This window comes from Schistocerca cancellata, chromosome 3 (genome assembly GCF_023864275.1).
Source record: "Schistocerca cancellata isolate TAMUIC-IGC-003103 chromosome 3, iqSchCanc2.1, whole genome shotgun sequence".
NCBI lineage: Eukaryota > Metazoa > Arthropoda > Insecta > Orthoptera > Acrididae > Schistocerca > Schistocerca cancellata.
Window position 1 is genome coordinate 951,507,476 of NC_064628.1, and position 15,690 is coordinate 951,523,165.

The following is a 15,690-nucleotide window of genomic DNA, read 5'->3' on the forward strand; positions in this document are numbered from 1 at the left end:
CAATTTAATAATCTGGGGGAACTAGAATTCGATAATAGGAAAAGGAAGAGAAGGAAAAGTAGTAGGTGAATATGGGCTGTGGGTAAGGAATGAAAGAGTAAGCCGCCTGGTAGAATTTTGCACAGAGCATAACTCAATCATAGCTAACACTTTGTTTAAGAACCATGACAGAAGGTTGCATACGTGGAAGCTTTAATATAGATTATATAATGGTACAGACAGAGATTTAGGAACCTGGTTTTAAATTGTAAGACATTTCCAGGGGCAGATGTGGACTCTGACCACAATTTATTGGTTATGAACTGTAGATTGAAACTGAAGAAACTGCAAAAATGCTGGGATTTAAGGAGATGGGATCAAGATAAACTGAAAGAACAAGAGGAAAGAGATACAGTAGAGGAAGAATGGGTAACTTTGAGAGATGAAATAGTGAAGGCATCAGAGGATCAAGTAGGTAAAAAGACAAGGTGTAGTCGAAATCCATGCGTAACGGAAGAGATATTGGATTTAACAAATGAACGGAGAAAATTTAAATCTTTAGTAAATGAAGCAGATGAAAAGTAATATGAACGTATCAAAAATGAGATAGACAGGAATTGCAAAATGGCTAGGCAGGGATGGCTAGAGGACAAATGTAAGAATGTACAGGTGTATACCACTAGGGGGTAAGATAGGAAAGGAAAAATAGAGAGACCTTTGGAGACAAGAGAACCACCTGTGAATATCAAAAACTCAGATAGAAAACCAGTTGCAAGCAAAGAAGGGAAAGCAGAAAGTAGAAGGAGTATATAGGGTCTATACAAGGGCAGTGTACTTGAGGGCAATATTATAGAAATGGAAGAGGACTTAAATCAAGATGAAATGGAATATATGATAATGCATGAAGAATTTGGCAGAGTACTGGAAGACTTAAGTCGAAACAAGGCCCCAGGCCAAGACAACATTCCATTAGAACTACTGGTAGCCTGACGAAACTCTACCATCTGGTGAGCAAGATGTACGAGACAGGCGAAATACCCTAAAGACTTCAAGACCCTCAGACTCACGCCCCGTCCTCACAGCTTTATTTTCTGCCAGTACCCCATCTCCTACCTTCCGAACTTTATAGCAGCTCTCCTGCGAATCTTGCAGAACTAGCACTCCTTAAAGAAAGGATATTGCGGAGACATGGCTTAGCTTGGGAATGTTCCCAGAATGAGATTTTCACCCTGCAGCGGAGCGTGCGCTGATATGAAACTTGAGTCGTGCTTGGGTAGCTCATATGGTAGAGCACTAGCCCGCAAAAGGCAAAGGTCCCGAGCTCGAGTCTCGATCCGGCACACAGTTTTAATCTGCCAGGAAGTTACATATCAGCACACACTCCGCTGCAGAGTGAAAATCTCATTCTGGGAACATCCCCAAGGCTCTGGCTAAGCCATGAGGTACTGGCAGAAGTAAAGCTGTGAGGATGGGTTGTGAGTCATGCTAGGGTAGCTCAGATGGTAGAGCACTTCCCCACGAAAGGCAAAGGTCCTGAGTTCGAGTCTTGGTCCGGCACACATTTTTAATCTGTGAGGAGTTTCATATCAGCGCGCACACTCCACTGCAGAGTGAAAATCTCATTCTAGTTTCTGCTTTGCCATTTTGTGCTTCTTGTCAACCTTTTTCTTTTTCTTTTATGATTTCTGTATTTCTTTTACCTGCTTCATCACCATTTTCATGTTTTCTCTTTTTCCATGTTTGATCTTCTGCGGCTTTTACTATTTCATCTCTCAATCTACTCAGTCAGCTTCTATTTTATTCCTTTCCCATTTTCATCAGTCATTGCCTAATGCTCTGAATAAATATTTCAGCAAACTATGGTTCTTTCAGTTTATGCATGTCCTGTCTCCTTAATTTTGTTACCTATCTGCAATTTCTTCAATTTTAATCTGTAGTTAATCATGAATGAATTATTTTTAGAGGCCCCTTGGAAATGTTTTGGAGTTTCAAATATATGTATAGCCGTTATGTAATATGTCTGTATCTTTCTAGAATCTCCAGGCCTCTTTCGTGTATATAACCTATCTACTAAAGCTCATATACAGAAAATCAAACAATGGAAAATCCAGGATGGAATGTAACAATATTATGGTAAGGAAAGTTGCTACTCACCGCATAGCGGAGATGCTAAGTCGCAGATACGCACAGCAAAAAGACGGTCACAAATAAATAAAGCTTTCGGCCATTAAGGCCTTCATCAACAATACACACACACAAACCATAGTGGTTTCAGGTGTGTGTGTGTGTGTGTGTGTGTGTGTGTGTGTGTGTGTGTGTGTGTGTGTGGTGTTGATGAATGCTTTAATGGCCGAAAGTTTTATTTATTTATGACAGACTTTTTATTGTGCCTATCTGTGATTCAGCATCTCCACTGTATCATCTTCAGAAAAAGTATTTGTAAAATACATAAGGTTTTGAACAATATGTCAATTCAGTCTGAATGAGACAAGCATACATTAAACGCAATTCTCACTCCCTTATGTACGCAACAGAGGATAAATACTAATATATGGTGTGTGAGATAGTGAGGTGGATTCTAACCCATCTGTTATGTTTTCTGTCCTGGTTAATAACGAATTTTTTCCCTTTCTCTGCTAGACTTTCAAAAATCGTCATACTATAAATACGAGACATTTCTGACATTCCAAAAGTGCAATTAAGCTCCACCTCCAATTTAGATTCATTGTTCAGTATATTCTTCTCAGTGTGCTGATTCCAAGAGCAACAGTTTGTGGCTATACAGCATGTTAAATAGAACTTACAATTAATTAAAGTTAAAACTGTAGTTTGATGTACGTAAAACTATTGTGAGCTTATTCGAATAATTCCATATAATGACCCACACCAACAGAAGGCTAAGCGTTCTGACTTTCTTGTAACATATTTAAAATCACTCAAAGCTAATTATCTTCCAAAATAACTGGACTTTAAGTTTAGAGCCACTTCCAACTTCCATTGCAGATTTGTCACAATAATTGTTAGATTCCGAAATTTGACTACGTACCTTCATTACCTTAATGTTTTTTTTACACTATGACATACAGCATTAAATAATTAGCTAACTAATCTATAATTTCATAAGATTAACTATGATTCGCAATATGGTACTCGTACATGTAAACAAGTGAATCCACAGCACATAAGAATAATAATATCCACGTATTTTTCAAATTTCTGACCAGCAACATTGTACATACACCAGAATTGCAATTCTTCTTTTAGTTCATCCAAACCAGTAAAATCCAGCCTAGCCAGTTTTCAAAGTATTATATAGTCTGGAAAATAACAAGTTTCTTGTCATACCTACACATAAATAGTTATATTTTACTCAAAATTAGTTCATGAGTAAGATCTATGTTGGGTCACCTCTCAGTTATGCACCTTTTGTAAATGAAAATATTCACACTGATAACTGTGAAACTCAATAGTATTAACACGTAAAATCGTTGGAGTGATTACAGTACTTCAAATTAAGCAATACTTTAAATGAATTGTGCTGTGATTAATGAGAGTGTGGAGTGTCACTGTCAGTGAAACAAGTTATTGTCAGTCAGCGAGAAGCTCATTATGGACTACATTACCTGAACTGCCACATGTAATCATTTTCAATAAATTACTGCAAGACAGTGTTAAATGAAAACTGTGGCTTTTTTTTGTGTAAATGTGAATCATGTTTCTGTTTTGCAATCCAACAATTAAGTTCACCACTGTAGTTTTATGCGCTGATCTGGTTCAATGCACCTATAAATTTTTGTAGTTGATAAACTGGTCGCCATTACTAATAACCAATCTTAGTGAAGAATAAATGTGTGTTTTCTTACAAACTAAACTGAGGTGTCGTGTACATCTCAGAGTGAACACCACACTGATGTAGACTTCCAGCTTTGAGGTGATCAAGAGTAGGGGAGTGGAGGTACCGAGGAGAAACTACGAGAATCAGTCAGCGTCAGTACAGGTGGTCATCTACATTAGTTGTATTACAATGTACATGCCAAACTGACATCGGTGGACATAATTTACAGCAGATGTTGAAAATAGTCACGAGTTTTTTTTGCAGCTGAATTCCACACATATATGACACAATCATAAGTGTAGTACAGGCCGTTCTACTTTGTGTGCCCCCTGACGGGCAGCTCGATGTTCACGGGCACAGGTCAGCAGAGGCGAGCAAATGGCTGACATGCAAGAAGAGCGGCATTTGGGCTACAGTGTACTACACTGGCCGAGAGCCTGCAGGCAACTCTGTCCTGGCGTCTGGCGCACGTACAGAATGCCTGCCCGACCTGTGCCCGTGTGCAAGCAAGCTGATAGGCACCTAGCAGTGCCCACAACCTACAGGGCTTTGTAGCAACAGCCTACCACAGTGTTTCCAACCAGAACCTGTACTCTTCAGACCTGCCAAAATGTCAGAGAAAATAAGTAACAATATTGTGGCAGTCAGTATCCTAAATGTTACTTTGACCTCAGACTAGACATTTCATTAACGTAACTTTTTCGGATGTAAACCAGAGAGCTGTATATTAGTGCAACTTGCCGAGAAAGACGAAGAGGTTGCAGATATATCGGGTGTGTGTCACAAATTATATAATTCACTCACAATTTAGATAGTGATACCATGTAATACCAACTGCAAAATACAAATACTGTAAAACAGTCCTTTTATTATCTCATCTCTGTACTTAGATTGAAGGCAAAGAGGAGTAGGCAGTTTTTACAGGAATGTTGTAAATGACTGAATTATACACATGTGAATTTTTGAAACGTAACTACAATTGAAATTAAAGACTCTTGTAGGTATAATTAGGTGAACTAAAAGCTGTTCTGTTTTGTGACTACAACATATATGTCAGCATATGTACATTCAGTAATTATACATCATGTCAAATATTCAACAATACACAGTTCTTCACGCTATCTAATCTATGTTGTCACAGACTAGCCTGTAAAACTCACAATTTGTCTCAAATTGAACACAAAATTTCATTAAAGAAATTTCAAATCACTGAGAACATTGGCAAACTGTTAACACTTACACATTCGTCTGTGTTACACAGTTTTTGTAGTCTTTTCTCTCATTTTTCTCAAATAGATGTCCACAAAATGAGAAAACGCATAAAGACACAACTTTTCAGAAATTTGATGCACTAAGCAGCTACAATTCGGTTGTATAAAATTAATATCCTTACCACGCAGAACATATTCCAGCATCACTGTCATTTTACAATTGAAATCATCATATGTTTTAATTAAAACAATGGAAGCTCCAGGTAGGAGTATATTTTAACTAAACAATTAACTGAAACACAATAAAATATTAAAATATTTTCCTCATGAGAGTTTATCATATTAATCACAGAAGAATATCCTGCAATCACAATGGTGAGATCTTGCACTTAATTTGTAAATTTCCTGTGTTTTATTTTTCAAATATAATAGGTGTAAGTGATTAACAATATCTGGATCTACTTCGGATCTAAAATACTGGAAGTGATATCTCAGTTTAAAACATTTCTATAACAAAAAGAAAAAAACAACAATACAACTGAAAAAAAAACCTTTTCGAAAATTTAAACAGAGAAAATGTAATAACATTATTAAGTTTATTAATAATAGCAGTTAACAGATAAAATTCTAATAAAAAACATTAGTATAAATACTGATTCAAAAGTATCACACGTTATAAACTAGATAATCAAAATTTAAAAATGGATATTTAACGTATCAATACATTAATACAAATAATCATATGGCTTTATAAATTAAATATGAGGACTATTCATACACGGGTCAGAATACACAGGTTTTTTTACGGAAAGCTTTTGCAGTGACAGCTCATAATACAGTCATCACACGTTTTTTTAACACAATATGGTCAGCCACTAGAAATATCAAGGCTAAAAATGGTGCATGGTCTAGTTGCTCACAGAACACTGCTTAACTATCTGAAAATCTTTGTAGATTCATTAAATATTTTACAGAAAGATGACAAGGTCAAATCAACCAATTCTGGTTAACGCTTGGATCTGGATATTCCAGATTTCTCTGACTTATAATATTTGGCAGCACCTGTGCAATTATCAAGTACTGCAAATTCTAAGAGCTCTTGACAAGCCAGTTATTTGTTGTTGATACTTCAAAATATTAAAATTTCTGATTTCCCAAATTTTTTTGAGGAATAAAATGAAATATAACTCCAAAACTATTGACTCTATTGATCTGACAGTACTGTCATTTTAAAGCTGATGACCAATGCTTTGATTTGATATGCAACACAACACTACTGTGAAATTAACTTCATCAAGCAAATATTCAAAAATTTTGGTTTTTTATAATGTAAAACATACTCATGATAATTTTTTTCAGAAAAGTATGGTTTAAATGAAAATTAATTTTATAAATAGTATGGTAACAGATTGATTTTTGTCATCAATTCAGTTAAAAAGTATGAATTTGTTGTAGTACATTTATTTTACTATACAACTAGTTTTTCCACTTAGAGGTACAGATACGAATGTACATAACATCTGCAAGAGAGTGTGTAGGTTCCACAAACATTTGATAAATGTAATTTTTGTATAATGAAGTAAATTTTTTAAGTATCTATTGTGTTACATATCAAATTAAAGTTTATTTATTGTGTTCCATCTCAAAGTTTAAAACCAGGAAATTTACAATGACATCAGCCACAACTTCCTAGCATCAATAGCTTTGAGGTTACAGACATTTTTATTCCAATGCACTCTTAGATCAATGAGCAGTTTTCGTTTCTTCAATTTTGAAAAACAAATGATCTTTACATCAAAGCAGTATGAATTTTTGTTTGCTCTATTGGTACAGAAAATAAACAATAAATATCTAACCTATGAGGGCTAAATCCTTGGTTGATTTAATATGGGCTGACCCAGTACCACAGTTGCCAAAACACGTATCTGTACATTCTTTTGACATGTGATGGTGCAAAATGGTACAAGCTAGGTAGTACATCAACTGCTTCCAATTGTTCTCACAACACGCTAATTTATGTGAACACTTAGTTATAGTGACTGCTGCTCTGCTGTGGTACTGCATTGGGAATACACTGATCATCATCAGGGGAAAAAAACCTTCAAAAGCATCTGAATTTTAAACGATTACTTAGGCATCATCCGAATGTATTAGTGTACAGCACAAAACCAAGTTGGGATCCATATAAGTCCTCGCTTAAAATATAATTTTTATTAAAGTATCTGCAATCAGATAATGATTTACACAATGAAATTTCCAAAAAATGCTGACCATAAAATATTCATTCCACATATCCCAGACATCATAAGCTTAACTGCGTATGTTAATTCTTTTCCTTTTACAAAGGGGAGGGGAAGCAGAACACAAGCATGTAGGCAATGTCTTTACTGCAGTATTACAATTTCTGACGAGTTCATGTGGAGTGTAGAGTGCACCTTTTATCAATTCTACAGTACTGTAGTATTCTGATACATCAAAAGCTCTGATGAATGAAAAGTAAAATCAAAGGTAGGATTGTGCTTAATAATACATAAGCAAAGCCAATCATTTAATGACCCCTGTACATTATATCCTCATGAGAATTTATCATTGCAATTTAATGCCCCCCCCCCCCTTTTTTTTTTTAAAGAAAAAGCTCTGTGATGCAAACCATTCCAACAGTTCAAATGACAGTGCCTTTTTATTTTAGATTGCTGACCATATTAACTCCTTCTCATTGACCTGCCCAAGTCAAAAAACTTAAGGAATGCTGTTTCCTGTAGTACACACACACACACACACACACACACACACACACACACACACACACACACACACACACACATTCAAAGACAATACTGCAATTAAATCACAGTGGTGGAAGATGTCCAAATTTCTAGTGCATGGAAGCAGGTATTATCTATACTCACTCTACAAAACTTTTATCTATCACTCACTCTATAGAACTTTCATAATCCCCATCACTCCAGACTGTTCACTTATAACTAATGAATGTAAAATTAAACACTAATGATTACTGTTTATCTGTACATTCTAATTCATTTCGTTACAGTCTTCATGGAATACAAGTGGATCAGAATACAACAGGAAATAGTTTTGTTAATTCTTTCCTCAAACTATATTGCTAGAACAGAACAAATCTACTACACAAATCACTTAAAACAGTGAGCGAGTTCAGTAATTAATACACACTTGAGGGTGGGTCAAATGAAACAATTTGTAAAAATTTTGTAAGCAAAACTTTTGTTGATTATCTACACAGACTCCTGAAACCTGTTACTGTGATGTTTGCACAATTTTGCATAGAAATGGGCATGGTCACACAATAGGCAATCCAACAATGTAAAGAAGTAGTCTGATGATTTTATACTTTTAACAACAATTTTGGTACAAACAACAACTGCAAAAATTTCAATAAACCCTGACCAGATTGTTCATCAAAGTAGGGGTATTACTGACAACATTCAAATACTATTTGCAGCAGTGCAAGATCAGACATGAAATGGCACAGCGAATATACTGCCAGCAAAAACACAAATTTTGTGCACACTTCATAAAGAGGATTTCACAGTCTTTAGCAAAATGAAGCTTTACTTGCCTTCTAGAGAAGTTTATTTTGTGTAATAGGAGGTTTTCATAAAAATAACAGTTTACTATGTGAACTCCACTTAAGAACACAAATAAAAATGGACCAGATATGAATGAAGATACAACTGCAATAAAGATTTTCTCCATCTTCTCCTCCCCATAAGCGCAAGGAAGCAAACTACAAAGCTACTAAATTAAGGCATAGCAAAATAAATACTGAAAATACAAGTAGATTATACTATATATTACAGCACTTCAAGATGATTCCAGTGTGATGCAGAAATCAGCTTGGAAGTAGTTTGTCGATACAAAACGCCAAGCTCCAGTCACTCAAAAGTTCAAGGACATAAAAAAAAGAGGTATCCAAGGATGCATTTGAGTAGATAGCCTTTAATTTGTTGCTTGAAGGAGTATAAGATAATACAATGGTAACCCAACAGGCAAAAAATCTGTCAGATAGTGAGTTTATGTGGCTGTATTGTAATAACTGAAGTAAAAAAAATTAATAATTAGTGTATGTAATGAGAAATATGTAACTCACGGAAGTATAATGTTCACCAGATGTAGAAGGATCATCCAAAGTCAATGTGAATGAAATTTCTGCATAAGAGTATATGCAATTTCACTGTTCACTATTTTCCTCTAGAAGTTACAAAATGAAAGAATCTTTTGAGACACTATAGCACATCTAACTTGCTACAGCAGCTCTGCCAGCTTAAGAGTTTCACATTTTCATTGTTTTAGAAGCAGTTATAACAACAACAAAAGCCTGCGTGATTACTGATACGAAACAGTATTACAATTGAAGTGTATGACCAGGAATAAAACAGTACCAATGGATACTCATTATTTACTGAGTGATCTTTGTCATTCTCATTCAGAAGATGAAAGTGACAATAATTGCAACATCATTCAACACTTAGCTTAACTACACAATTAGTGACTCTAATGACATCTCTGACAAAAGAGCAATAAATTATCTGCAATAGAATGCTAATCTGTATGCACCTTTTTTTACAGGAATTGGGTTCATGGCAGAAGATCAAATGAATAAACAGTTATCTTTGACAACCTTCAATTTATGATAACAATATCATAAATATGTTGTGTGATGAATATTTTCTATCATTTTGACTGTGGTTTGCACAACACTTTATCAGTACTGAAAATTACGCAATCATGCAATTAGGGTGCTGGAAAAGACAGATTGCTGGAAAGAAAATAAAGTGGGAAATATGAACACACATTTGACAATGATCAGCTGCACTCAACGAACTTAATGAATTATGAGCATGGGAATATATATAACCCTTATCATGAACACTCGCCAAATTCTAACACTTAAAAACAACCTTGCATGGGTTTCAAAAATAATACTTAATACAAAACAGAATCTTGTTACTAAATAATAATAATAACAACATAAGAAAATAATATTTTTAGGACTTTTTACCTCAATTATTAGGAAAAAAGCATGCCAAAAGTAATGGGGAAATTTACCTTCCAGTGGTTCAGTAGGTGTACCTAGTAACCACATATAAAATCTCTGTGAAAGGAGATACTTGGAGGAAAGTTAGTTCCTCTGAAGTTGATCCAAAATTAGAAGAGCAGCCCCTTACAAGAATAGAAGAAAGAGTAAGAACACCACAGGAACAGGTTTGCCATCATACAACTGTGAATTCAAGCATCACTCAAATTCTAAGAGCAAGTACGACATGGTGGGAAATATTAACTGAGAGCAATAAACAACAAAAGTGAAATACAGCGTCACTTCACATTGTAAAACAGAATATATCTATACTGGAACTGAATTAGTAAGAAGAGGGATGTAATTCTGTACTACATCTTAGATGTCATTGTAAAAGAACTGTTTCATAACTTAACCTTGAGTGCAGAGCCAAATTAGCACTGTGATATAAACATTCCATTGTAACACTCAATATGGGCTTTTAATCATAATTTACAAAACCCATTAACCATGAAAAATAAAATTCTAATAAATATCTCAGAAAAAATTGCTGATTTAAAACCAATAATATTATTACAGCTCTGCAGATATTGTTATGACAATGTGTAGTACATCTGCGGAAACACACACACACACACACACACACACACACACACACAAAAGATCTGGCAATATGAATGCCAAAAAGCGCACAGTTTACTGCATATAAAATACTTTCACTATACTGATAATAAAATTCTTTTTAACTATAACAAGTCAGTGAATAAGCTAAAACATTTTTACATCAGTCATCTGGCAATATGCCAGAGAGAGTGGGGGAAGAGGAATGATGTTCAATGTAACTCAGTACACAAAATAAAAAATAATGTTTTGAAGTTGTAAGTGCTGTCAGACATCTATTACATCTTCGTCAAATGCATACTGGGAGTTCAGCACATAGCTTTGTCTCTTCTTCCTTGAGGTAACAATTTCTATCTTCCTTTCAAGTATCCCATTATCTTCAACCGAGCTCTCCAGAACTTCCTTAAAACAAGGATAAAAAAATTGTGTTAGGTAAATGAATCCTATCAGGCATTACTGTTACGCAATTTTTTCAATATCATAGTTACTAATATTGAGCCTACCTTTTACATTTGAAGATAAATTTCAATACAAATGTTCAAAAAATGTATATACTGATCTACCATTAAAAAAAAAAAAGTGCTAGTTTTGAGCTGGTGTAGCAGACAGAAAATTAGTAACAAATCAATGACACACTTGTGAATGTTCAATATTTTATTCTGTTAATAACTATTCTTTTTTATTTGGCAGGCTGTCTTCTAGCAATCAACAGAAAATAATCAACAAAAGGTCCAGATGTAACATGAAAAAATTACTTTGGAATAGATATGACTGACAACATACAATAAATTACTTAGAACATGCTTAGTAGCTTTCCACATTGGTTTAGTACATATGTAATTCAATTATTTCTGCAGCTGAATATTTATGGAACATTTTTTGTTAGGCAGACACACAGAAGCTTATTCATTTGTGTCATTCTTGTGTATTTAATGTCATCAACGGCTAGCAGCACTGACCTCCTTTCTTAATAAAGGGACATGTGTTAACATATACTGCCATCAAGATATTATTAACATTTAGAATGAGTAAAGGTAACTACTGACTGTATAGTTGAGCCAAATTTAAACGCAGCCAAAACCTCTCAGACAAACAGAAGCTAAACGATGTCAAAGTTAGCGTAAGGAGGGCTATGCGTGAAGCATTTAGTGAATTCGAAAGTAAAATACTAGGTAACGACTTGACAGAAAATCCTAGGAAGTTCTGGTCTTACGTTAAATCAGTAAGTGGCTCGAAACAGCATGTCCAGAAACTCCGGGATGATGATGGCATTGAAACAGAGGATGACAAGCGTAAAGCTGAAATACTAAACACCTTTTTCCAAAGCTGTTTCACAGAGGAAGACCGCACTGCAGTTCCTTCTCTAAATCCTCGCACAAGCGAAAAAATGGCTGACATCGAAATAAGTGTCCAAGGAATAGAAAAGCAACTGAAATCACTCAACAGAGGAAAGTCCACTGGACCTGATGGGATACCAATTCGATTCTACACAGAGTACGCGAAAGAACTTGCCCCCCTTCTAACAGCCGTGTACCGCAAGTCTCTAGAGGAACGGAAGGTTCCAAATGATTGGAAAAGAGCACAGGTAGTCCCAGTCTTCAAGAAGGATCGTCGAGCACATGCGCAAAACTATAGACCTATATCTCTGACGTCGATCTGTTGTAGAATTTTAGAACATGTTTTTTGCTCGAGTATCATGTCGTTTTTGGAAACTCAGAATCTACTATGAAGGAATCAACATGGATTCCGGAAACAGCGATCGTGTGAGACCCAACTCGCTCTATTTGTTCATGAGACCCAGAAAATATTAGATACAGGCTCCCAGGTAGATGCTATTTTTCTTGACTTCCGGAAGGCGTTCGATACAGTTCCGCACTGTCGCCTGATAAACAAAGTAAGAGCCTACGGAATATCAGACCAGCTGTGTGGCTGGATTGAAGAGTTTTTAGCAAACAGAACACAGCATGTTGTTATCAACGGAGAGACGTCTACAGACGTTAAAGTAACCTCTGGCGTGCCACAGGGGAGTGTTATGGGACCATTGCTTTTCACAATATATATAAATGACCTAGTAGATAGTGTCGGAAGTTACATGCGGCTTTTCGCGGATGATGCTGTAGTATACAGAGAAGTTGCAGCATTAGAAAATTGTAGCGAAATGCAGGAAGATCTGCAGCGGATAGGCACTTGGTGCAGGGAGTGGCAACTGACCCTTAACATAGACAAATGTAATGTATTGCGAATACATAGAAAGAAGGATCCTTTATTGTATGATTATATGATAGCGGAACAAACACTGGTAGCAGTTACTTCTGTAAAATATCTGGGAGTATGCGTGCGGAACGATTTGAAGTGGAATGATCATATAAAATTAATTGTTGGTAAGGCGGGTACCAGGTTGAGATTCACTGGGAGAGTCCTTAGAAAATGTAGTCCATCAACAAAGGAGGTGGCTTACAAAACACTCGTTCGACCTATACTTGAGTATTGCTCATCAGTGTGGGATCCGCACCAGATCGGGTTGACTGAGGAGATAGAGAAGATCCAAAGAAGAGCGGTGCGTTTCGTCACAGGGTTATTTGGTAACCGTGATAGCGTTACGGAGATGTTTAACAAACTCAAGTGGCAGACTCTGCAAGAGAGGCGCTCTGCATCGCGGTGTAGCTTGCTCGCCAGGTTTCGAGAGGGTGCGTTTCTGGATGAGGTATCGAATATATTGCTTCCCCCTACTTACACCTCCCGAGGAGATCACGAATGTAAAATTAGAGAGATTAGAGCGCGCACAGAGGCTTTCAGACAGTCGTTCTTCCCGCGAACCATACGCGACTGGAACAGGAAAGGGAGGTAATGACAGTGGCACGTAAAGTGCCCTCCGCCACACACCGTTGGGTGGCTTGCGGAGTATAAATGTAGATGTAGATGTAGATGTAGATGTAGATGTAGATCAGACAACAGGCACAAAAATGGGACTGCAAATGTGGCTGATGTTTCGGACAATGTCCTCCTTGAAGGCTAACTCGTATAAGCAAATACACGTACATGGCTACATTGTCCCTGCGATGCAGTTTTGTATAAGTTAGGTCTGAAGAAATTTCAACATTTTCAATAATGCGGTTACCTCTACTCCTTCCCCTATTTGTATTCTGTTCGTGACTTTGCAGTATGTCACGGTATTATTAATACGTGGACAAAAAATTCCACGCATTTGGGATTACTACAGGAGAGTTAACCTACTCACATTTTGCCATCATTAAATCTAACAAAATTGAAACAACCTGAAATTTTTTAGTTTATCAGAAAACTATAATTTTCTGACCTTGTGTCGCAGGGTTTCAGAACTGTAGGATCCCCAGACAGTTGATTGTGTTGTGTGTATACAGGGGTTTTTCAGACTAGGCAACTCTCCTTACAATCCACAAAATAATATCTGAACAAAACCCTGAAGTACTAGTGTAAGACCAAAATAAATGTCCCTCGCAAATGACTTACAATCTCAGGGATCAACTGCCAAAGCATTCTTGGCAAAGTCCCTGACGAACCATTACTCCTAAAAAGCGGTGGAGATCGCTTAACACTACGGACTACAAGCTGTCCAAGATTTGAAACTGACAACAGTAAGATTTTTGGTGTAAATATAAGAGCATATTAAGAGGATGAACTACTGGGGAATTTATCACCAAAATCTGCCATGATAGAAATTGAAACTGCACACGAGATCCCTGGGCAAGAGTCAGTAGTGTGGTGAGCAAAACCTTTTAACAAGGTCCATTTCAACAGGGAGATTCAACACCTCTCTCCTCCTTGCAGTAAGTAAATGAAAACTTTTAGTCGTCAGGTTGATAATACATAGGTTTTCCAATCAGACTGTCATTACTGAAACAGACTTTAGTCATCCATCCATTGACAGCAAAAATTACAGTTTTATAAGTGCTGAGCATGGCAAATACATCCTGTAAAAAAAAAAACACTATATGTTATCTACAAAAACTATTCAGAACAGATGGCACGGAAGATGATTCATGACAGAAATGTATTTTGCATCTAATGGCAACATAGACCCCTAATCTCTTTGAGAACATCCAAACTGAAACTTCTGTCAGTGACCACGAGACAATTGTACCAACGACAATATCAGTATCTGTAAATAAACGAAGACTACTGTACGGAGGTGTAAAAGAAAGTATAGGTTTATAGATAGAGAGATGCTGAATGAAACATGTTTGGCTGTCAACAGGACAATACATTTAGTCTTCAATCACTGTTATAGCAGAATCATGTGGGAAGACTTCTCACAAAAACCAAATTCTGGTCATACATGAATGCAGTCAGTGTCACCAAAATTAGCGTCCAGAGACTCATAGATGTCACAGGATCTGAATTTGAGGGTAGAAAAATAAATGTAGAGATAATGTAACCTGATTTAAAATCTCACTTTACAAAGAAAAATACAGAAATATGCCCAAACAAAGCTTCAGGGCCCAATGGAATTACCACGAGTTTCTCTACAGATTTTGCAGCAGAGCCATTCTATTCACTACAACATACCACAGATCCACTGAAAACAGAGCTGTGCCCAGTCAGTGGATGACACCAGAGGACACATCTACAGGAATGGCAGCAAAAGTGATGCACAAAACTATCCTCCAGTTTTACTGACCTCCATCAGCTGTAAAATTTTAGAACAATTTCTAGCTAAAATACAATGAGATATCTTGAACAGAATGACCCTCTCAATGCCAACCAGCACAAAGCCATGGATTAAGGTAATCAATTACATGCAGTATTACTTCACTTCTGAGATACCATACTGACACTCTTACTAAGTTATGGATTGTATGGGGTATCAAATGAATCTTGTCTGACTGTGTTTAATAAAGAGGACACAGCTGTGATAAGATTCCAAATTGGTGAAAAGATTGGTAACTAGACTTAAACATTCAATAATGTAAAATTTTGCACTTTACAAAACGTAATATCCTATGACTACA

General features: G+C 36.3%; 1 protein-coding gene across 1 annotated transcript in view; it reads right to left on the bottom strand.

The window, feature by feature from the left end:
* Positions 1-4,620: 4,620 nt before the first annotated feature.
* Positions 4,621-15,690, bottom strand: part of LOC126176014 (F-actin-uncapping protein LRRC16A) — a 573,185-nt gene continuing 562,115 nt past the window's right edge. The window contains exon 35 of the mRNA XM_049923133.1: positions 4,621-11,104. Within this exon, the coding sequence (XP_049779090.1) occupies positions 10,970-11,104 (135 nt within the window). The 3' untranslated portion in view covers positions 4,621-10,969. The remainder of the gene's footprint in view (positions 11,105-15,690) is intronic.